Here is a 25,204-nt window from a genome sequence, read left to right on the forward strand (position 1 = left end):
GACAAACGTGCAGGTGTCAGGAGCGAGCTGAGTGGTGGCGATGCTGTGTTCTCTTATCACTGTAGCTTGTAATGGTTAGATTTTCTGAAGCTGATATATTTAAAGGGATCTAAAAAAAAAGTCGTGATTATATTTTTAACGTGATAATATGTACTACTTACTGCTGTCCTTGTATAATATCGCATAATATTTTTCGAAGTATAAAAAAATACGAGAAAGAAAATAATTACTCACGATTGGAAAGGTTTTCATCCCCCTTTTAATAACAAGTTTGATCACCTAATTCATGAGTCGCATGTATTAGATTGTATTTTTTTTCCTGTCATTTTCATAGAGCTCAGTGGATCTAGACGAAAAAAAACATGTATTTAACCCCTGCTGGGACTGGTAGGCGAGAGTGTGACCAACCCCCGTCCCTGTCACGCTCTCTGGCAGCCCAACTAAGAATACGGTTTGGGTCGACGCTGGGCTGCCAGGCGAAGGAAAAGGATCCAGGTCACAGGGAAACGATGATCATATATAAAGGAGGTTGTTATTATTAGCAGCACCACGCGTGTTATGGATTCCAGGACTTCTTGGTTTATCCTGCAACTGTCCTTCACTTGATGTCCTCTAGGATGACCATATCTATTCCGTTTGTCTGTTGAGGAGTCGCTATGGGCCTGCTGACACCAATTACTGCATACGATGACCGCTCACGAGTCAGTTAAGTAATAATGGGAATAAAGAAAGATAGAAATCGTGAGGCGTGTCAGAGAAAACGGGCGTAGATGGCGTGCCCTTCCGAAGCTTCGTCCGTGTCCGTTTCGAGTCGCCTTCAACATCACGGACGCATTTTTACCCACCTGTGATCCTGTGGTGGCTTACTAGCGGGCAACACCACCTGCCCGGCCATGGCGCTACAGAAGCCCGATGAAATAAAAATAAAAATAAAATGGAAAATTAGACGAAGGAAAATGAAACTGCTTCGAACCAGTGCCGCTTACTGTTACGGTACCCCGATCATTTAGTAATTACGTTAAGCCAATACCTTCAGCTTAACGCTAGATCAAGACGTAATTTTACATACCAAGGAAGTGTCATAATAGTTAATGTGTTAATTAGGAGTTAAATAAAAGAATAGCCATCAAAACATGTTTACTGAGTCATCTACAGAAGAAGGCATTTAACGTGTACGTTTTTTTTCCCCATCGATTGTAAACATTTGTGATCCTGCAATAACCTGACAGGGCAAAGTACTGAATCAACATCGCAACTATAACAAGGTAATTAACCATATAGAACACTTGTGCGACTGTCGTTGAGCACTATACCAGTATATCACCACGTCAGTATATTGTACCAAGCAGCTGATAATAAAAGATCTAGGGAAGGAAGGCTTTCATTCACCCCCTTAGGGAATTATGGTTCACTCTCTATGGCGTAAATAGCACACAGTCATCCATAAAATTATAGTACCCCCCCACCCCCACCCACCCACCCACCCTTACGAGCACAGGGTCTTGTTACTCGCAGCGACGATGGTATTAGTCGTCGCCGGTGTAATGAGGTCCTAAGGATCAATCAATGTGAAATGAAGCGTTATTTCCTTATAACAACTCTTACTATTAAACAACAGTTCCCCCCCCACCCTCCCGGTTCTCAGGTACAGTCACCAGCTCTGAAGGGGTAAGTTACAAGACTTTACACATGCGAAGGGTGTATATAACTTTTATAGGTGATTGTGCTCCGGGTGTGTTGGGTATATGCCTATTATAATCTACTTCAGCCTTACGTGACCGAACCTTGTTCAAATGACTGAAGAAATAAGCAGTAACAGTGAGCAGGTAATTATGTGATAGTTGCTTTCATTTGGTTATTGTTCGTCATTAGGAAGGAAGCTCGCGAGGGTAATGTTACACCGCCACTTGACTAAGGACGTAAATACACAAGGTAAGCATTAAAGTTTGTGCCAAGAAAGAGATTAATTGTGCTTTTACTGGCACAGCAACTACCAACGAGACTAGAATACTTGGCAACTGCTGTCCAGTACCTAGGAGCCAGGCTGAGGTGCACTCCAGAATATCTGGCCATGGCCTTCCTGCGCAGGAGGACGTAGCGCCAGGCTCCCATCCCAGGTAAGTGCTGTTTTAGCCGTGCAGGGGTGCTAGCAGTGGTAGGACAGACACCTTGGCAGAGTCAGCCTCGGGAGCAGCACGGACTCGCCCAAAGACTTGTTCCCCATGGCCAGGCAGCCACCCTAAGGACACGCAGGGCAGGTATGGTGAGGCGTGGACAGGTAGCCTATAGGTACGCAGCAAGGTGTGGTGGGGATGGGATGGGAAGGAATATATTATTGTATGTTTGAAAGTGTGTGGGAAGGTGGGATTATCGTCCATTACAAAAAAAAATCTATTGGGGAAACCTAGAAGTGACTACGGAAACTATTATACTGGTTAAAAGAACCAGCACACCAGCTCACCCTTCCATGCATACCACCCTCAGATTTTTTTTTTTTCTTTTTTTTTTTTTTTTTAGGTGCTGCCTGCAGCGCGATTAGGCTTTCATGAGGGGCCTCTTGGACGACCCCAGTTATTTATAGTGGCTGCCGTAATATGATTCTTGCTTAGCCCAGGCTGCCCCTCGTTGCTCCACTTGAATGAAGTCGCTGAACTTTGTGTTGATTGAAGATCTGGGCAGCATGTGGGTAATCTTTCGCCACTCGGCAATGGTTTGAAAAATCAGCGTGTTTCGGTGGGACTCAACCTAGGTCAACGGGCTCACCACGCCCGCACGCTGGCCACACGGCCACTGCCTCAGTTTTGTAGAGTAATTTTAGGAATTTAGATGTGGAATAGGTAAAGCAAAGTTCATTGACATGGTTTGGACTTTATATGAGAATGCAGGAGGGTGATTCAGTGAAGAGGGTTTGGCAAAACTTAAGAATAACCACTCCAAACCAATATTCGTTGTAATTTAGCACGTGAAAGAATTATTATTATAATGCATTTTCGTATACGTTTTACCTTGGGGAGGGGCCAGGGGGGCAAGCCTCTTTAATTATAGAGTTAGGTGGCTTGGATTTTCTAAGTCCATTGTTATTGTTTAACAACCGCATCTATACACAGACTGAGCCTCATACCTGCCTTGCAGTGCACCCTACAAACTAGTTCCTAAGTCAGTAATATCCAAAACGCGCATGGATTATAACGATTTCGGACAAAAAAAAATGTCTTAAGAGTTTTACGTTATTTTTTTCTCTATATTAAAGCAACTAATGCCGCAGCTATTTGTATTTTCTAATACATACGTAAAATGTTACTACGCGAGGGTTTCGGCGGCGGCACCTAACGGCGGGTTCCTGAAGTCAGTTGTTTTCAAGCCGCCATAATGGATGGAAGGCCTGACACTCACTCCCTCAAAATATCAGTCTACTTTACCTTTCGGTAAGTGTTAACTGAGTATTTAACCTCTTTATTGGTGTGCATGTAGGTTGACAAAAAGACCGATTACTATCCCAGTACCGGGTCCAACAAAGACACGGGCGTGTCACGTGTCACGTGGTGTGACAAGCACGTGTCAGAAAACAAACGGATGTTGTTCAATGCGCGATACATATAGTGGAGTTTGAGTAAAATGGAGGCCAGGGTCATACGTAGCAGTCGGTAGGTCACTCCCGCGTCAGTTAACAGCAGGAGCGTCAGTTCGATCTGGATGACAGCTGTCACAAATCTGTTTTATTTTGTACCTTAAACTACTCGGTAAAAATTATCTAGCATCAACTTACAAGAAGTGGATGGGTTAACTGTCAGTATTGTACCATATGTAATTATGAAACATGACATTTCCCAAGAGTTGCTCGACTACGATTGGGGTGGTGGGGTGGGGGTTCAACTAAGCTGACCATCCAATTACACGCCCTACACTCGTCAACAGACCCGCTGCGGTGGCTGCTACGTTATATAGGAATAGATTACAAGAATATACGTTAGGGAATTTCCTTTCTTTAGAGACTAGGGTTTTTTCCCGATTTTGGGGATTTTTGTAGGGACATTTTGAAAGCCCATTTTTCAGTGATTTGGCCGTCCACCACCAAAACCACTGTTCTCTTCAGGGATTAATCGAGCGAACGACCACCAAAACCACAGCTCCCTAAAGGGATTAATCGAGCTAACGCCGCCGCCGCAAAATAGCTCGCATTCATTATCTACCTTATAAAACATCACTAGGTCTTCATATATTTTTTTTCTACAAACGTTTGGTTAGCGACGGTACGCTTGGTTAGCAACGGTACGCTTGGTTAGCGATGGTACGCTTGGTTAGTGATGGTACGCTTGGTTAGCGATGGTATGCTTGGTTAGCGACTAGCCCACGCATGTGAGACCAGGTCCACCACGCGTGGTTATTTTTATTTTTTTTTAGAACACGCAGCCCAACGGCTGCCGTGGTGAGGGCCGTTTATAGCCCGGGCCTGTTCAGCCCGAGTCCCGGATGACCTTGAGTCATGACTCTGGGCTCCCTGTTTTGGGGTGGTTAGCGATGGTATGCTTGGTTAGCGATTAGCCCACTCATGTGAGTATACGGTAGGGATTTTCCTTACTTTCGAGACTAGGGAATTTTTCCTGATTTAGGGATTTTTCTAGGGAAATTTTGGAAGGCCATTTTTCAGTGATATGGCCTCCCCCAATACCCCGGTTCCCCACAGTTCCCCAGGCTTGTCTTGGGGGATAGGGGGGGCTGGGGTGGTGGAGGGGGTTGAGTGGTGATTCTTAAGATTTACCTCAACAGGAATGAGGAATAGGTACTTGAAATGAGAGAAGTGTTGTGAAAAGGGAATATGATAAAAAAGGATGAAAAACTTATGCCATGGGAGTCAAATGTAATAGATGGGAGACAATTTACTGTTAGTATAGTCGTACAACTTGAAAAGAAAAAGTCAAATGGCAAATGGCTTGTATTTGTGTTATGGTGGGCACAGATGTTGAAGGTAGAGTAGCAGTTTGCCTGAGGTAGCTGCCCTGGTAAGTAGTGACTGCTTTTCCTGTTTGGTGTGCTAGGAAGTGTGGAGCTGTGTACTTATGAATACAAGAGATTTTGAATTTCTGGGTAATAAAAGTAAAAATCTGTTTCCATTGTTCATTTTAAAAATTTTCAGGTCACTCTGAAGGAGAAAAAATCCATAGACAGGCAATATAGTCTGTCCTGTGTTTTAAGGTGTGGTGACTGCTTGGCTGTAGGTGATGTTAAACCTTCCAAGGATCAAAATTGTTTTACATTAGTCACCACCTTTATATTTTTTATATTAAATAAGATAGTCATGACCCCTAAGCACTTATTGCACATGCTGTTTCAGTAAAATTGTTTCCATGTCTAAAACTAATGTGTTTATACTACTTCACGAGTTTAACACCTACAACTCATTAAAAGCTATTCATATACACATTTCATTTTTAATTCTTTATTTTTTAATACAAGTAAAACTATGGCATGATGAAGCAGACTAAAGTAAGCGTGAATTCATATAAAAATCCTTCACTACACTTTCCCTTCCCTACCTCTCTGTGAAATGAGTTTAGAAAACACAGTAACATTTAGATAAAAAGTAGACATGACTGGCTATTCCTACATGTATCACAGGGAGGAGCAACTCATAGTGAGAGGCTGTTACCATATTGACAGATTGTGTTCACACGTGCTGGTAATACTGGCTGGCCCTGAAGCTTCATTTTGATGGATGAAGACAACTGTGACAACTAGTGACAACCCACAGGTAGAGACTTCTGCAGCCCTACAAGATCACACACTCCCACTTTATTCCAGGTGACGAATGGCCTATATACAGTCATTTTCAGTACCGGTGTCTCCTGACTGGTCACCTGACAGGTAGTTTTCTTGGCTTGGTACTAATAAACAGCTGCACTGTCATTATGTTTCTGCTGCTGTCACTAATACCAGTGCTACTGAGCCATACACAGGACCAGTCAAGAGGTACAGGCAGTGTTTGTTTCCCCTTTTTCAGTACAATTGACAAATATTTAAAATCCCTGATTTAACAGAGTTTATTAATAATAATATGGTTTCTTTAATTATTCCCTTTGATGCTGCAGTGCTTTCCAAATTAAGTTATTCAATATATGACCCATTGACTTTAGAAATCTGCATCCCGTTGCTCCATTTTCCCTTTCCAATTCAGGTTTACATTTTGTTAGTTCCGTAGAGGATCAACAAAGTTATTTTTTCAGCTTTAACAGAGTTCCAGAAGACTTGTTTGGACTAGATGTGTACAGGCAGCATTAAAAGAGAAACCATACTTCAGGGTAATAGTACTTTAAACAACTGTACATATATCATACCTCTCTTCACAAACCACTAAACCTAAAAATCAATATGCAATTCAGTGGAGCTATTTATGACGAATCTCTAGGATTTTGGCCCTGGTAAACATTGTCATGAGAATGGATTTACCAAAACTCATTCACACCTTTAATTGCAAAAGTTCTCCAGTTCATTCACACTGTAACTGCAAAGAGAAACTACACTCATTCCCTCTATAATGTTTTAACTGATTACAAGACACTCATACACGACATTCACACTGATATACACCACCATTCATTTACCACATCACTGCTGTGGCAAAGTAATCATAAGACAGAATAAGGAACCAGAAGGCAGAACACATATACTATATAAATGAGCTCAAGTATGTTCAACAAAATAAAGACCTCAAAATGGACTTACTGACACAAGTAACAACTATATTCTAGGAATAAATATCGATGAAACTTCATTCGAGGTTCTCTAAAACGAGTGCCTTCAGCTCCTCAGGGTCTCACCAACATTCTATGATGTCTGAAAAGATAAAGAACTTGTCAGTTCCATATAAGATATAATTCCATATGTAACAAAAGTATGCAATGCTACTTTTTAACAAAAAGTAACAATAAATCGGATTTTAATTCATATACAGATGGAACAATCAGTTAATCAAATTTCATTTTGTATTTGTTTTCTGGATGAATCAAGAAAAGAACCCACAACAATGCTACTGACAGTGTGGCATACCTGTGATGTCCTCCAGACAATCTCTTCAAGCCTGCAAAGATGATGCATAGAAAGTGTAAGAAGCTTGTATCATATGGCACAAAGAAAACTATAGCCACTGCTGGTGGCTTTGATAAAGCATGCAAGACGTGCTCAAGTGCAGATAATCAAAGAACTAATGAGAGCATGAACAAGCTTTACTTTCTACAAGCCACAACTGAGAATCCTCCAAGTAAAATCATAGTTGCTTATGAATCAAGTAACACTTACACAAATCTGTGGCAAAAAACTACAAATCTGTGGCAAAAAACTATATTCATAAAATGTTACTTACTCTAATATTACAGGAAACAGGTAGGAAAAAGAAACTATGATAAACACAACACACCACACAGACCTCATTCTAAATCAATTTGCTTAATTGCTGATAGAAAGATGTCACACACCCATTATATATATTTGACACACAAGTTTGAAGTGTGCATTATTGTGCTCTGGTAACCTGCTGTCACAGACCATGTCTGATTTCATGGATAATATGATAGCCTACAATTAGGAAACAGTTGCCAGTATCAATAATATGCAAAGGACCGAAATAGTTGGAAGCCAATCATCAACCATCTAACTTCATAGAAATTATGGGAAAACCTGAGGTTAAACGGTGATGGGGTTTCTTTTGTGTAGGGTATCATACATTATCCACGAAATCAAACACGTTGTGTAGAAGCTGGTTGCCAGAGCATGATAATGTACACCTCAAACATGTGCGCTGCAACTACAGAAGTAGTAACCCTTTGCCCATAGCTTGAAGAAGTTAATATCTAGGAAAGGCACAAAGGAAATGGAGTATTCTTGTTTACTTGAATAGTTACTATTGTTAAAGCAGCCAATTTTCATATATAATCCCTGAGATAACTGCATCTTGTCACTGTAAGGGACGAAAGATACGACACTCCCACACTTAACAGTACTTTGTCCCAGAGTACAGCTCAGTTAACTTCAGGAATTCCATGGAATTGAAGGAGCTCCCAGAATGCATCACAATACACTGAATCAAACCCCTTTTTGATATCAACATAGGCTACAAACATTCCCTGCTAAAACTCCCAGTGGTACACCACCAGTACACCAAGTGATATGACACAACCAGTTGTTGATTTGCCGAACATGAATCCAGGATACTCAGGGTCTCTACAACTTCAGCAGTTAGCTGCAAGTCTACATAATTACAGATGGGCAAGTATCTTGCCAGGTACACTGAGCAGTGTAACACTATAGTAGTTGTTGCAGTCCTGACCCTTTCCCTTGCCAGATAGGGATAACCAGTCCCATTTTCCAGTCAGAGGGAATGGTACCAGATTATCATTTGGCAGTCAAGATGGCGGATTTGCACATTCACGAATTTCCCCATCGTGCACAAGGGCAGCCAAAGAGGAATATTCACAGTGCCACTCCAAACACTAAGGGTCCACCAGTGGACATTTCGGCCATTCCAAAGGAAAGGACACTGTAACATGCTCACAAAAAACACAGCAAGCAATTTCACACAAACTGTATCTAAAATAGCATTTCCATTACCTGTTCGCAGCTTTAAATATCATAAGTAGCATTATTCATCAGCTATACATTGTATAAACTGTATTGAAATTTACATGAACTTATTACAAATACATCACTGAAACCTCTCTTAACTATTGGATACTCACCACAAAGCCTCCATGACTTTCTTTTGCAGCATCAGGTGCATATGCAAATTATTTACAAATGAATGCTGCTTTCTATAAAAATCAGGTAATAAAAATATGAAATGGGTAGTATTAACTGGATCATAACTACAAGCAGCTGTTCAGCTGATGAACACAGACAAATCCATGTCGGTGGTAGGGCTGAACAGTTGTTGGTACCAACGTTACCAGCGATAAGACGCAGTAATGGTACCAAACAGCTCAGCACTGGTACTGGTGGGCACTGCCAGTTCTTAAGAGACTCGTATAAAATAAATGTGTGTGTGTATACGATGAACAGTAAGTATTAGGAAGACTGAATACTGCACTGTAATCTTGATATTAATTATTCTTGTGTCCGGTATGATATGCTTAAGTACTTTATGTTGAAAAAGAAAAGAGCAGAGACTTTATGGTGAGCACCCAACAGTTAAGTGAAATTTTAATGACTACGTATTTGTAAGAAGTTAGCATAAAATACAGTACAGTTTATAGTATGTATAGCTGAAGAATGATGCTCTTTATATTTTATGCTGTTTTCAGGTTATGGAAATGCTAATAATATACGGTTTGTGTAAAACTGCTCTCGGTGATTTTTTGCAAGTCTAGAGGATTTTTTCAGGGCGCACGCTAACCATTCATGGAAATTCCCTAGTTGTGGGGGTCCGTGTCCCCTAATGCCCAGCAAATAAAGGGAGACGGGTATACTCAGCCCAATGTGCCCTCTGTCCATCCTTGTCTGACTGAGACAACCATCTGCTGTTCCAACAGCAATCAGCTGAGAGGGAGGCTCTGAGCAGAGCTTCTTTAGGGCTTGGTAAGTAAGTCTCAAGGCATCTGTATTCAGATGACCCTTGACAACCTCAGCAACTCCTGATATACCTCTCCTTGTCTCTGTTCAAGAGATCTTTAGTCTTTCTGGTGACAAAATCAAGTTTTGAATATCTTGCACTGTCACTTTGAAAGGAAATCCATGATAACAATAAATAGGTACTATTTTGCTAGATTTCCTGCATATAGAAAGTGTCACTTAATCAGGCATGAAAGCAAAACAAGACTAGTTTGCATTGACCGAAGTTGGTTCCAAAGGTCATGAGTGGCAATACTTGTATGTAAATGTAAGAAATTGACTGTAAAACTAAAAATGATTCCTAACAGCAAGTATATACCGAGTCCAGTGCAAAAATTTGTAGCAAAATTTACATAATTCCAAAAACTAATAAGAGCAAAGTTTGAATAATTACAGTTGTATTCTAAGAAAGCAAAATGCATATATAATTGGGTGAAACAGCAATGTTCATACTGTTTGTTTAGCTAACATACAGGCACATCTTATTACAGGAAGCATGCAAACAACAAAAAAGAATCCTGAACCAAACAAGCATGGTGGTGGTGAAGGAGGAAGCAAGCAGCATGCATCCTCCATGACGACATCACGCTACTACCTTTAGTTGCTTCATCTTGGGGGCACGACGCTTCATCTGCCGCCGCTGCTCCCTTTCTTCCCACTTCCTCTGCTTGTCTGGATCATCAATCTGTAAAGCAGTGGCAACATTCAGCATGGAAGAGAGAGGAAACATAGTATACAATTTATCACAGGAGCAGGGTCAATAGTTTCAATGATAAGTTCAAAATCACTCGATACTATGTGAAAGTTTATCCAACATTTAGTAGCTTAAGACCAGTTTAACTTTTCTTCCTGATCAAAAATATATTGCTATCCTTCATCAAATAGTGTAGCCAAGCTTTTCTTTTAATATAAATCTCCACTTTTTTTTGCCTGCTAATAAATTTAGGTTCTTGTGTGAAACTGAGCCTTAGATTAAATACAATAAACCTTCCACATCATGTTTGCCTACAGGAATGCATTATAATCCAGGCATAAGGAGGGTCTTGAGCAACATAGCTACTTTCTTTTCAAATTCTCTGGGCACTTAAAGGAGGGGGTGTGAAGTGAATTCATAGGGTGAGCAAGTATTGGAGTGATAATTGGAAGTAGCAGGACTGAATGTGCTGAGAGGGAGTGCCCGAACAAGTAGAGTCACTTCTGCTGCGGCCACCCCCTGAGGGGAAGTTCCCATGAGGGAGCAGAGCATAGGAGATATATATAGATACTTAAATGTATCCCACTAATGAAAGTTACTGATAATAGCATGTTCCTTTCTGTAAAAGCTAATGGTGTAAAAAACTATTAATAAAATCTAAGTACTTGATCAGTTGATATATATAAACAAAGAATACACACTGTGCAAGTGGTGGTGATGCAGCATCTGCCATTTCAATTCACTAACCTTTTTTCATCACCCCACACCTTGGAGCCACAGTGTGATGGATCTTTGTGTACCTATGTTTGGGGACAATGTCCTCCTAACACCCAGTACCAATTCACTGCTGGGTGGACAGGGGCACAGATGAATGGAGCCTGCCCATGTCTCCATTCTGCCCAGGGATCAAGCCTGGGACCTCTTGGTTGTGAGCCAAAGACATTAAACACTAGTGTCATTCACAATGGTCTGATCATGCACTGGACACTCAATTGCCAGCTAGTACCCTCCCTAAATGAGTCTGGAACTTAAGTGACTGTTCTTTGGGTAATGCTGGAACCTTACATTACCCCCAGGAGGTGGAACACAACCCCTGACCGTCACCCAGTACCTACTGAATGCTGGGTGGACAGCGGGCATGAGTTAATGAAGATGGTCCCTCCATCGACATTCTGCCCAGGAATCGAACCTGAAGCATCTTGGTTGTGAGGCAAGTGTGATAGCCACTGTGTTTCTTATGCTGTGCTCACCTCCAACATCTTCTCACGCTCCATCCTCTTGCGTTCCTCCCTCTTGGCCTGGGCCATCTCAGCACGGGCAGCATGTGTCGCCTTCAGGAAAGCCTCCTCCACTCGAGCCCGGTTCTTCTCTGCTTTGGCCTTGCCCTGTTGGGGTGCAACAGTTTACCTGAGCTATTAAAATGATCACCTAAGTGATGTTGGTAACAAGTTAAAACACTTATATCTAAATGCTGGGAACATGTTTAATAAAACTTACATGTATCTGATTTTTATTACTTACCTATATATTAATAGCAGTAACAGTCTTGAAAAGAATATTCCCAGTCTTGAAAAGAATATTCCCAAGCCTTATGTAAAAAGAACACATTTTTATTAGCTACTGCCTCAAAAGATATTAGCTGAACAAGATGTGAGTTTAGCATATAAAAACAATCGGACTCACCTCCTTGCTAAGTTTGAAGCGACGTAGTTTGTCTGTTACGTGGAACACCAGCTGCAGCAGTGGTCGCATGCTCTCTATAGCCTCCAGGGACGGGTTGCCACGGCCAGGGAAGTTGAAGCCAAACACAAGAGCACGACGCACCTCCGGCAATTTGGTGGGCTGGGTGTCCCTAGGGGGTGGTATTAATGTGAAGGTGACAGGCTGCCACAGCACAGTGAATGCTCATATGTAGAAGAAAATGAATCAATATCAATGTTTTCAATGAGGTGTGCATCTTTCAACCAGGGGGGGTCCAGGTAATTTAGACAAGGTAGACTGATGGTCAAGGTTAATTTTACAGGCTAGACTGATGAGATAACATGACCATTCTTATGAAATATTTGAAAAACGAAGGAAAATTTTACAGCAAAAGTATTGAATTCATAACCAAATGATTGGTTATTCAGTAAATCTTGTGGTCTGTATTACTGAACATGAATTCAGGACAGCCTGGTAACTACAAAGTTCATAAAGCCGCAACTACCACCATACCTTCCTTCTGTTCCTCTAGAAGACATGAAATTCAAGCATAGAAATGTTAAGAATGAAGCAAGTCTATAAAAAGAAATAAAAACAGCGACAAGAATCACTTATTGCCTACTGCTGAAAAAATGCTGTAGGGTACTAATAAAATTCTGGCCTTAGATCAAACTAGCAGCATGGACAATAATTCATATAAGACAGACCATTAAATATAGATTTGGATGTATAAAATACTACCATCTACCCCTCCTCTAACCTCCACTCTCTCAATGTAAAATGTACATTGTAACAAAGACTTCAGGGTTGTACTAGCAGCTTCTCACTTAAGAAGTAAAAATAATAAACTACCCTGTTCTACACAAAAACAAGCCAATGCTCGATTCACATTTTTACAACACTAAATTCTCCCTAGTATAAACCCCACATACTCAGGCTGCTTTGGTCCCGAGTACTGGTCGGAGAAGTGGAAGAAGTCAACCATTCCGGAGAACTTGTTTAGCACAGCAGTCACTTTGGGGTCCCCCAGCACTGTTGACGCCACCTCTCCAAGCTCATTCATCAACACATACTGAGAACCAAGGCCAAACTTGTCTGCAGATTTCTTCTCTGGACAGAAGGTGCTCTGCAGGGAAAAAAATAATGTTATATGGGGCATCTGACATTCACTATCACTGAAACATGAACACCAAAACTCTCATCTACTTAAGGCAGGCGACTATGGGGGTCCTCATGCGCATATGGTACATCCAATAGCTTTGAAATGTTAGAATGTTGTTTGTTGATGTAAATGTATGATATTCTCATTATTCTGTGAATTTCATGAAATTTGGGTGAAGTTTAGGGGAGACTCAATCAAAGCGTTTTTTTTTTTTTTTTTTTTTTTTTTCACACTTTAGTTTTCAGTTAATTGCTTTGAAAAAATTACCATAAAAACTCTGTTTACATATATATCTACATTTCACATTTACAAAATTTTTGATTTTTTGTTTTGTCTTCGAAAAAAAAATTGCAATTGTTTTTCACTTATAATTTTCTCCACTGTGTCCCGTTTTCTTTTTACATTTTTTGAAATTTTATAAATATGATAAATTGCCCTTTAGTTGTAGTTTTAACCAATACCTAATAAATGTCGGTCAGATGTTTTACCAATTTTGTGAAATTTTTTGAACTGTAAAAATCAGTTTTCGAGATATTGGCTCCTAAAATTTTTTTTCCAATTCATCCCTATCTTGCCATTTGTACTTATCTGATTGGCATGAAATTTTCACATATGATTGTGTATACCTTGGTGACTTACTGGAGAATGATAAGGCATCTGGTCCCCTATTATAAAAAAGTATTAATCACTCAAAGGTGAGGGTGTCAGAAGGTCAAGGTGTTCCTGCACAACCGTACTGGGCACTTCTGTCTCTCGAACAGTGTGTGTAGCTGAGAAAGTGACACGGTGATGAAAGTTTCACTTTATCGTGCTAAGGGTTCACACCTCTGTGAAGAATCTGTTGTCGGAGCTGCAGTGATGCCTCATATGGCAATGTAGCTGATTCTGCAGGTGATGGTGATGTAGGAGGTGGTGGAGTAGGTGGTGATGAAGCAGGTGGCAGTGAAGAAGGGTGTGATGAGGTACTTGGTGGTGTAGGGAATGGCAAAACAGATGGTGGTGAGCGGCGCGTAGCAAGAGTGAGCAGGGCAGCATCATGACTCGCTTCATAAGCTTCTACGATGCTATCTTGCTGGTTTTCTGAGTCTTGGACACTCCATCTTGCTCCATAAGCCCTCTTGATGTTGATGACTCTCTTTCTAGTTGCCTTTCGCTTGTACATCATTTGTAAGGACGCTTTTTTGGCAGGAGTACATTTGTAAGAACGTTTTTTTGGCTGGAGTGCAGAGGAAAATACTGCGCACCATTCCTGTCGATGTCTGGGTAGGAACTGGCGTCTCCTCAAGTGACTCACCCAACCGGCAATCCGGCACGAGAGAGGGATGACAGATGACAAAATTTTCGGAGAAAAAATATTCTAATGCGATTTTTACATACATACAAGCACTGAATGATACCACATGTGTTGCCGCGCGAGTCCGGCTATGATGCAACAATGTGGGACATTTAAAAATGGCCTCCAGGGGGGAGGGGTTTTAATTATACGAAAACAAACCTCACCACCTGGCAATTTAGGTTATCCCGGCCATGCTGAGCGAAAAACAAATACTCGCCCGATTTTAAATATATTCGTCGAAAAATACCCCTTAGCCACCCGCCTTAATATATGCACTCTAATCTAAAACTATGACAACTAGCTTATGTAATTTGACACACATATCAATCCAACATCAACATCAAAATTTTCATCAAATCTCATACATGAATGATCTTCCTGTTATTAAAATTATACATCTCAGAACAATTGGCACACCCACCCAGAATATACATTTACACACTCACAATATCTGTCATCTCCTTGGAGAGCCTGGCAGCAGTCTTCTTGGTGGCCAGAGCAAACACAAAGGAGTCCATCTCATCCAAATGGACCTTCACCAGTAGCTGGTCACTTGAGGGACGAATCAGCTGAGACACAACACCTATCATGTCTTGCCTCTGCAAGAAACACATCAACACTAGTTAAGATCACTGAAGCTCAGCTGCAACCACCTTTCCTTACTTTTTTTTTTTTTATGAAGACAGGTCAGGAGCTAAAGCAGAAGTAAAAAGAAAAAGGAAAATCTCCACAACATGCTGCTCCCCAAAAAAGTATCCAGTCATTTTTCATCAAACTTGATCCATCTCTTGGTGTCTTATGGCTTATAAGACACCAAGAGATGGATCAAGTTTGATGAAAAATGACTGGATACTTTTCCCTTAAATTTTAAGTTAGGAGGCTAGAGGAAGAGATTACTAAATCAGCTGCAATCACTGTTTGCAGCATCTAAATTGAAAATGCACTACATTACAAGGTTTAATCTGTATAAACGGATAAATCTATGATGAAAATTAATACAATTAGTAACATACCACCAGAACAGCCTTGGCTGGTGGCACAGTACCTTGATAAACTTGAGTTCCACCAGCATGCCCTCCATGTTGGTACGGCCAGAGCACCACAGCGTGTACACGTTCTCTGACTCCTTCTGCAGCCCACCGTTCTCAACGGACTGCTTCCCATCATCTCCTGTTAAATGAGGATCAATAGTTTCTGATGTATAGTCTCTCCTCCCTGTTGTAATTGTAATTCCATCCTCCTGCCTGGTGAAAAGCAGGTGGACACAAGACATTCAAACACTTATAACAAAATTGGAATAATTATTATGGGTATGTAGGCAGATGTGGTGATACACTAATGATAGCAATCGTCAATAACCATCTGTAAGGATCTGACGCATCACACAAAATTTCCTTTTTTTTAACATTGATTTTTTTTTTTTTTTTTTTTTTTTTTTACAACAAAGGAGACAGCTCAAGGGCACAAAAAAAAGCCCGCTACTCGCTGCTCCCAAAAAAGAATCAAAAGAGGTGGCCGAAAGAAAGGTCAATTTCGGGAGGAGAGGTGTCCTGATACCCTCCTTTTGAAAGAGTTCAAGTCGTAGGCAGGAGGAAATACAGATGAAGGAAGATTGTTCCAGAGTTTACCAGCATGAGGGATGAAAGAGTGAAGATGCTGGTTAAGTCTTGCATAAGGGGTTTGGACAGTATAGGGATGAGCATGAGTAGAAAGTCGTGTGCAGCAGGGCCGCGAGAGGGGGGGAGGCATGCAGTTAGCAAGTTCAGAAGAGCAGTCAGCGTGGAAATATCGATAGAAGATAGAAAGAGAGGCAAAATCGCGGTGGAATTTAAGAGGTAGAAGACTATCAGTAGGAGGAGGAGAGCTGATGAGACGAAGAGCCTTAGACTCCACTCTGTCCAGAAGAGCTGTGTGAGTGGAGCCTCCCCACACGTGAGATGCATACTCCATACGAGGACGGACAAGGCCCCTGTATATGGATAGCAACTGCGCGGGGGAGAAGAACTGGCGGAGACGATACAGAACGCCCAACCTCGAGGAACCTGATTTAGCGAGAGAGGAGATATGAAGTTTCCAGTTGAGATTTTGAGTTAAGGATAGACCGAGGATGTTTAGTGTTGAAGACGGTGACAGCTGAGTGTTGTCGAAGAATAGGGGATAGGTGTTTGGAAGATTGTGTCGAGTTGATAGGTGGAGAAATTGAGTTTTTGAGGCATTGAAGGACACAAGGTTCCTTCTGCCCCAATTGGAAATGATAGCAAGGTCTGAGGTTAAGTGTTCTGCAGCCTCCAGTCTGGAGTTGTGTACTTCTTGTTGAGAGGGTCTTCTATTGAAAGAAGTTGAATAATGCAGAGTGGAGTCGTCGGCGTATGAGTGGACAGGACAGTTTGTTATGGAAAGATCATTGATGAATAACAGGAAGAGAGTGGGTGATAGGACAGAGCCCTGTGGAACGCCACTGTTGATAGGTTTAAGGGAAGAGCAGTGACCGTCTACCACCGCAGAGATAGAACAGCCGGAAAGGAAACTGGAGCTAAAGGAACAGAGAGAGGGATAGAATCCGAAAGAGGACAGTTTAGAAAGCAAAGACTGGTGCCAGACTCTATCGAAGGCTTTCAATATGTCTAGCGCAACAGAGAAAGTTTCACCGAAACGGCTAAGAGAGGATGACCAAGAGTCAGTTATGAGAGCAAGAAGATCGCCAGTAGAACGCCCCTTGCGGAATCCATACTGGCGATCAGATAGAAGGTTAGAAGTGGAAAGGTGCTTTTGAATCTTCCGGTTAATGATTGATTCAAAAGCTTTAGAGAGACAGGAAAGTAAAGCTATAGGGCGGTAGTTTGAGGGATTGGAACGGTCACCCTTCTTAGGCACAGGCTGTACAAAGGCATACTTCCAGCGGGAAGGAAAGATAGATGTTGATAGGCAGAGACGAAAGAGTTTGACCAGGCAGAGTGTCAGCACAGAAGCACAGTTTTTAAAGACAATAGGAGGCACTCCATCAGGTCCATAAGCCTTCTGAGAGTTGAGGCCAGAGAGGCCATAGAAAACATCATTTGGAAGAATCTTAATAACAGGCATAAAGGAGTCAGAGGGGAGATGAGTAGGAGGAATATGCCCAGAATCATCCAGGGTGGAATTCTTACAGAAAGTTTGAGCGAAGAGTTCAGCTTTAGAGACAGATGAGACGGCAGTGCTGCCATCAGGGTTAAGGAGAGGAGGGAAAGAGAAAGAAGTGAAATTGGAGGAGATATTTTTGGCTAGATGCCAAAAGTCACGGGAAGAATTAGAAGAAGCAAGGTGTTGACATTTTCTATTAATGAAAGAAATTTTGGTAAGTCGGAGAATAGATTTGGCACGATTCCGGGCTGAAATGTAAAGATCAAAGTTAGCGGGAGTTCTAAGGCTCTGGAACCTTTTGTGAGCTGCCTCTCTATCTTTAATAGCACGAGAACAAGCATGATTAAACCAAGGCTTTTTAGCATAAGGAGTAGAGAAAGTACGTGGAATGTATGCCTCCATTCCAGAGACAATCACCTCTGTGATGCACTGAGCACACACAGAGGGGTCTTTCTCCTGGAAGCAGTAATCATTCCACGGGAAATCGGAAAATTACATCCTCAGGTCGTCCCACCGAGCTGAAGCAAAATGCCAGAAGCATCGCCTCTTCGGTGGGTCCAGAGGATGTACAGGAGCGATAGGACAGGATACAGAAATAAGGTTATGATCGGAGGAGCCCAATGGAGAGAACAGTTTGACAGAGTAAGCAGAAGGATTAGAGGTAAGGAAGAGGTCTAGAATGTTGGGCCTGTCTCCATGACGGTCGGGAATACGAGTAGGGTGCTGAACCAACTGCTCTAGGTTGTTGAGGAGAGCAAAGTTGTAGGTTTGTTCACCAGGCTGGTCAGTGAAAGAGGATGAAAGCCAAAGCTGGTGGTGAACATTGAAATCTTCCAAGATGGAGATTTCAGCAAAGGGAGAGTGAGTCAAGATGTGCTCCACTTTAGAGTTCAAATAGTCAAAGAATTTAACATAGTTAGTAGAGTTAGGCGAGAGATAAACAACACAGATGTATTTTATTTAGTTCAAATAGTCAAAGAATTTTACATAGTTAGTAGAGTTAGGCGAGAGATTAACAGCACAGATGTATTTAGTAATAGAATGACAATGAAGTCTTAGCCAGATGGTGGAAAATTCAGCAGAGTCAAGGTCGTGGGCACGAGAGCGAGTGATGTCGTTGTGCACGTAGGCGCAACATCCAGCTTTAGATTGAAATTTAGGATAGAGATAGTAGGAGGGAACAGAGTAGAGGTTGCTGTCAGTAGCCTCAGAAACCTGTGTTTCGGTGAGGAAGAGAAGGTGAGGTTTAGAGGAGGAGAGATGGTGTTCCACAGAATGAAAATTAGAACGAAGACCGTGAATGTCGCAGAAATTGATAAGGAGGAGGTTCGAGGAGTTATCAGGACACCTCTCAAGTTGGCAGCCAGAAGGGGAGTCCTCCCTGGGGGAATTTATGGTCCCCCCCCAGGCGGAGACTCCAAGGCGGTGTTTTCGTTAGCCATTTTGAATTTTGAATTTTGAGAAGAGGTGTGTGTGTTGTGTGAATGTAGTGTGGTGTAGAAAGAGAGAGGAACTGTCTTTTGAGAGCATGCTGAACTGCTCTCTGGTGTTGATGAGACAAAAGGGGAAACGGTTAGTGAGGACATGGGAAGGGTCTTTGAAGGGCTTCAGCACCCTCCTCGCTTCCCATATATCCTCACCGGGAGTAGCTCACGCCCGTTCAGTAGATGCTAAAGCATAAGCTTTGACATAAACCCTTCAAGCCTTCCCTGTACCCTGATGCAGCCACTGATGATGTGTTTACTGCTTTAAAAAATGAGTAGTCTTACATGCTCCTAAAAACCAAACTACAAATGATAGCTGCATTCACATTTCTGCAACTCAAACCCACATCATGAATCAAAAAGAAAAAAGTAGGAGCCCTCTCACCATGTAAATGATAAAAGACTAGATATCCTTGAAAAATTACAAGACCCAGTGACAGGACTCACCAACAAGGGCAAAATTCTGTTCCAGGAGGGTCTTGTGAGAGGTGAACCAGGCATTGGCCAGCTTCTGGTTTTTGGACTTGCCAACGATGAAGTTGATGAAATACACCACCAGGCCGGCAATCATCAGCATCTCCAGGTAAAAGCTGTCCCAATTGCTCCGCAGGTGGAGAGGAACCTGATGCAAAGGACCAATTAAAACCATCGGCCAGCACAAAGTGTATCAATATACCAAGGTTGCTGGTCACTCATTTAGTGGATGAAAGCAATAATGGAACTGGTGGATGAATGGAATATACCTAGTGAATAAACAGAACAAATTAATCAATAATGTAGATAATGTATGTGCATGTAAAAGCTATCAGTGGAATTTCTAGAGGTTTATGGATGAGGTGGACAAATCATACAAGAAAAGAAAAACAAGAAAAAAGACTATCTCCCTTACTCTCTGATAACCTGAAGTTAATGTTGACCTCTTCCTTCCACCCTCCCCCCAGGCCCTTTACCATCAATGGCCCCAGCTTAATGCCAACCCTTTTCTCCTTTCCCCAATAGCCCCAGCTTACATTATTCCCTTTCTCCTTATCCCTAATGCCAATCCCTTTCCCCCTTATCCCACACTCACATTGGCAATCGTAATCTTGGGCTCCTCCTGGGTCTTGGGCATCCGTGCTCCCTGTGGCCGCTCACTGTCAAAGCCAATGAATTCCTCTTCGTCATGGAAGTGACTGAACTCATCGTTCTCGTCCTCATCCTGGTAAAGGGACAAACAGGCATCAGATTTTTCATTTAAAGTAAAGGAGACACAACAAAGGCTAAACAAAACAAATGAATAGTCCAAGATATATCACTCCTTTAAAAGAAAACAGAGGGAGCTACAGTAAAATTAAATGATTTAGTTTCTCGGGTGTCTTGATACTCCACTCTTGAAAAATTTAAAGAAGTTAGTAGGAGAGAGAAATACATACATGAGAATGTAATTTGCAAATGGTGGTTCAATATGTTTTCTTTGTTTCCTGGAATTATATTGTTTTTACTATAGTACTGTCAGTTTTAAAAAGCCAAATATTTTTTACATTATCTAATTTATTAAGGGATGTAACACTTGTTGAAATGACATGAGAAGCTTTACACAATCATGATTATTTTAGTTATAGATTCCAATGGGTATTCAGAGTTAAGGTGGCATCCCATTTTGGAAAGGGCTTAATACTGAAACTTTGAAAATCCTTAATTATCTGAATCATTCTGGTACATTAAGTTTAACTGATACACAAAGATTTGATACAAATCATGGAAAGTTAAACAACTGCTTCCACGAATTATTAACTTGCACAACCTATTCATAGATAATGTTGATAAATAACTATAACCAATAAGCAGAAACTATTCTAACAAGTTTATCAATTTGAGAGAATGCCAAAGAACAACAATCAAAATGAGAAAAATAAAAGAAAATAGGAAACTGTCAAAAATGTTAGTGACAGAAAAAACTCATACCTCAACCACAGCTTCTTCATCCTCTTCTGATTCTAACTTGTCTCCTCCAGGCTGTCCTTCACTGCTTAGCCTGCCACCTCCTCCTCCTCCTCCTCCTCCTGCTCCTGCTCCTCCTCCTCCACCCCCACCACCTCCACCACCTCCCCCTCCCCCTGCCCCTGCTCCTGCCCCAACACTCCCTCGGACACCAGCCTCTTCACTGCCCTGGTCCTCATCGTCCTCCATCACCTCCTCCTCCTCCTCGAACACCTCAAACTCGGCAAAGTCATTGTCTTCGTAGTCCTGTGCACGGCCCCTCACACTCACGGCCGCGACAATGACTAGCAACAGCACCAATAGTCTCATCTGGAAGAAATAGCCTTTTGTTTATCTATTCAATATACACATTATACTTGTCATACATCATCTGTTAAAGATGGCCTTGTTTAATATGTATTCCTTATTTATGATGGCTGCTTTTTGTTTTCATGGAACACTAAACAATGCTGATGTGAGGTACTTTGAAAGCGAATCAACCAAGGAGCAAATAATGGAAAAAAATCAGCTGAAGTTTTACTGTTTTCAGCATGCTGTATTTCTCTTAGAAATCAAGATATACATGAAGCATCTGCTATTCTGCAGGGTTGCATTCCAAAGTTGTCAAATACTAGCAAAATTGTCAAATAACAGATCTGCTTTTCCCATAAGAATACATGTAAACATGGGGGGCACAGGTTCATGACTACCTCCTTGACCCAAGAAAAAATTGATAAGAATGAAAAAAAAATTTACATCTTGCTAAGAGTAGTGGCAGGGTTCTTGGGTGGAGCCTCGGTAGTAATGATGCTCTTCATAAATCAACAAACCGAAAAGCATACATATGAAGTTGAACCATCTGTTTGACTGCCACCAGCAGTACTAGCTGCCAGATGAGAGCATGTTTGGCACGGTTTGAAGTATTTCCTAGTTACTCGTTTACTACTTGAAGAATGTTTTGATGTTTCTTATTTCATGAAAGTCACTAGCTTTAGGGGGGAATGAATTCAGGAAACTAGTGATTTCTAATGGAGAAAACATTAATAACCAAACTTTATCAGATTTCTGGATCTGGATTATAATGCACAGAGCACCTATTAGGTGCATAACACACATATTTGTGTTGGCTGTTGGGGGGACAGGAGAGCCAAGTGTGCAAGGGAGGGAAGTGAATCAAGTATAATTGTTAGTGTTGGTGTGTTGTGGTGACAAGTGAGGGTGTATTTGTTTTCTGAATGAATCTATTGTACTGCAGTCTAAAATCTGTTGAGGGAGGCTGTTCCACTCATGTAGGCTATGGTGCTTGTGTACGTCAGTGTTAGTGTGATATGTTTGGTATTTATGGATGTGTGTGTTACGAGTACATAGTACATTGACTGTTTGCATTGTGTAAGTATGTATGTGGGTCAATGTCAATGTGAGTGTTTGTGATCTTGAACGTAAGTATAAGTCTGTGTGCTAGTCTGTGTATGTAAAGAGGTTCAATGTTTATCTGTTGTTTGATCCATGTTGTAATGCCAGGCATTCGCATGTATATAATTGTTTATAATGAACCTAGCCGCCTTGGTGTTGATTTGTTCTAACCTATCAACATTTCTGTGTGTGTAAGGATCCCACACCATGGAGCAGTATTCAAGTGTTGGTCTCACAAGTGTGTCATACGCTACATGTTTAGTGTCAGATGTGCAGTTATGTAGATTCCTCCTCAGGAACCCCAGTGTTCTGTTGGCTGTGGCACTGATGTGGTCTATGTGAGTGTTGAATTTCAAGTTAGTTGATAAAAGGGGAACACTGAGATTGCTGGGGCTTATTTCACTGCCAGTGACAGCAACAACACAGTGTGAAGTGTATAACACTTTTATCAGAAAAAGTTAAACTAAACTAATCAAACTTAACCTGACCCCCTCTCGCTGCCAAAATACGATATGATGGGCTGAGCTCAAACTTTTTACATCATTGTATTGAAGGTTAACTTCAGTTTGGTTAGATTTAATTGTTTATGATATACATGTGATACACTTCCCGCTGTGCCCACTGGGCCAACACCCTCCAGAGACAACAAGAAATGGCGCAGAGCAAAGCGTATCACATATTTAGCATAAACAATTAAATATAACGTAATGTAACCTGACCTGAGCTGATCTAACTGAACTATATTTAACCTAACCATAAGTGACCTGTGCTCTGCTGCCAAAATGATACACAGAAATAAATCCCTCAATATATAACACCAAGGCCATATGTATTTCAAGAAATTAACCCTTAGACGGCAGCAGTATTTGAAGAGCAGCTCCCCCAAAAATGAATTGTCTATAAATAGTCACTGCCAACCTTAGGACCATAGCATAAATATAGTTCCACAGCCACCTAAGGGTTAATGTCACAAATGATGGAGTTACGATGGCATGCAATACAGCAGTGTGTTGTACGTGCACAAAGTAGTTCATATAGCACAATGGTGTCATTCACAGTGAGACGGGTGCACTTCTGGAATAATACTCAATGACCCTGGCAAAGTGAATAGCCACACCCACATGGATTAGCATTATACCTTGGTCTTCTCTGACTATCCACACCACCATGGTTACCCTACAGCTCTGCCTTGTGTTCTAGTTGAAGAAAACGTGCCAATAGCAGCCGAGAAAAAGTATTTGATGTGTCAGAAAAAAGCCAGGGTTGCGTATTAACTGAGAAACGGACTATGTAAAATGGGGAAAAAATTATTAACCTAGAATGGTATTGCCCTGACCTTTACAGGGCTATCCACACTAATACACCAAACCACACCTCTGCCTCGTGTCCTCATTACATGCATATTACTCGATTTCCTGCTCCCCCACCCAAAAAAAAACTTGTTCACACAGGTCCCCCAAGATCATTGAGGGCAGGAGATAGGCATAACTAGAAAAGAGGCATAACTCAAAAAGTAGACATTTGCGATGGAAATGAGGTACAAAATCATGCAATTCACTACATTTATCACCAGAAAAACATGAACCATGAAAGGAAATCGTTGGTTGGATGAAACTGTAAACTGTCCGAATATTATAATAGCAATCAGTCGAGAAGCTTAACCACCTGGGATTCTTCAAGTCACCGCCGAGTGGCCTAAGACTACCCACATGCTGCCCTGAACACCACCCATCAAACCAGACCTGAGAAAAACTGTCAAGGTGAATCAAGAATGAGCTCCGGAGGGCAGCACGAGCCCAGAAAAGGGAACACAGGCTTTATTTGGTCCCCCTAGCCAATTTTGGTTGCGAGGGGTGAGTGGGCAAACACTAGACTAATACCCTTTTTTTTTTGGACTTTTTTGTTGCCCTTGAGCCGTGTCCTTTGACGTAAAAATAAAAAAGGTCTTATTCTAGCCTTTCATAACCTTAACATATTAACCCAACGCAGCACCACCACTAAGACACCAAATAAAAATTAAATGAATAAAAAATAAATGAAGTGCTGACCCATGACACGACCACGAACACAGAGGTCTATTTTACCCCTTTCCAGACGTCCTAAACCACTTGGGTCTGCCTCCACCTATGCTTTGTGATCTAATTAAGTGGAATATATCAAAACAGCAGCTCCGGAGGGCAGCATGAGCCAAGGAAAGGAAACACAAGCTTTTTTTTTTTTTTTTTGTACTTTTTGTTGCCCTTGAGCCGTGTCCTATGACGTAAAAAAATATGATTCCAGACTTTAATAACCTTAATATATTTACCCAACGCGGCACACCAGCACTAACACACCAAATAAAAAAAATAATTAAAATGACGTGCTGACCCATGACACGACCACGCACACATAGGTCTATTTTGCCCTTTTCCAGACGTCCTGAACCACTTGTGTCAGCCTCCACCTCTGCTTTGTGATCTAATTAAGTGGAATATATTAAAACAGTAACCCAGAAGCAGTTAAAGCGGGAGATATTAATAGGGAAAGCAATAACCTCACCTTCCCGGACGGCCCCTGAAGCCCCACAACACCGGGGTTATCTTCACCGACTCATAATATATTCCAAAGGCGGGTTTTCACTCATTTAATCACTAGTAAACCGGTTAGTGGATTATTTATGTACCTAATCAATGTGCATACTCTGGTTTATTTAGTATTTAAGAAAGGATATGTACTGCAGACGTCTTCCAACTTGGCTC

At 41.5% G+C, this 25,204-nt stretch overlaps 1 protein-coding gene and 1 long non-coding RNA gene across 5 annotated transcripts; one reads left to right on the forward strand and one right to left on the reverse strand.

Moving 5' to 3' along the window:
* Window positions 1-5,421: 5,421 nt before the first annotated feature.
* On the reverse strand, window positions 5,422-25,150 carry LOC126985250 (PAT complex subunit CCDC47-like). Of its 4 annotated transcripts, none has more exons than XM_050839879.1 (11): window positions 21,039-21,383; window positions 20,164-20,292; window positions 19,542-19,716; window positions 15,536-15,660; window positions 14,937-15,089; window positions 12,925-13,118; window positions 11,975-12,143; window positions 11,542-11,676; window positions 10,193-10,282; window positions 7,045-7,075; window positions 5,422-6,831 (listed from the first exon to the last, which is right to left on the reverse strand). In XM_050839879.1, exons 1-10 carry the CDS (start codon window positions 21,381-21,383, stop codon window positions 7,070-7,072), a joined length of 1,521 nt encoding a protein of 506 aa, XP_050695836.1. In that variant the 3' UTR covers window positions 5,422-6,831; window positions 7,045-7,069. The 4 variants fall into 4 exon arrangements, with proteins under 4 accessions (XP_050695836.1, XP_050695847.1, XP_050695829.1 ...); XM_050839890.1 differs by having other exon boundaries at window positions 7,033-7,075; XM_050839872.1 differs by lacking the exon at window positions 7,045-7,075.
* LOC126985271 (uncharacterized) lies at window positions 5,659-10,960 on the forward strand. Its single transcript, XR_007738454.1, has 2 exons — window positions 5,659-5,799; window positions 10,089-10,960. It is a non-coding gene; the product is annotated as an uncharacterized LOC126985271 (long non-coding RNA).
* Window positions 25,151-25,204: the final 54 nt, after the last annotated feature.

This window comes from Eriocheir sinensis, chromosome 5 (assembly GCF_024679095.1).
Source record: "Eriocheir sinensis breed Jianghai 21 chromosome 5, ASM2467909v1, whole genome shotgun sequence".
Taxonomy (NCBI): Eukaryota; Metazoa; Arthropoda; class Malacostraca; order Decapoda; family Varunidae; genus Eriocheir; species Eriocheir sinensis.

Bases quoted from the DNA above. Each gene is read 5' to 3' on its own strand.
- LOC126985250 (XM_050839897.1), bottom strand. From the start codon at position 21,383: ATGAGACTATTGGTGCTGTTGCTAGTCATTGTCGCGGCCGTGAGTGTG. The intron at 13,119-14,936 runs GTGAGTGTGTAA...TTTTCCCTGCAG, and splicing joins CCAAGGAGATGACAGATATT to AGCACCTTCTGTCCAGAGAA. The intron at 12,144-12,924 runs GTATGTGGGGTT...ACCACCCCCTAG, and splicing joins TCGGGACCAAAGCAGCCTGA to GGACACCCAGCCCACCAAAT.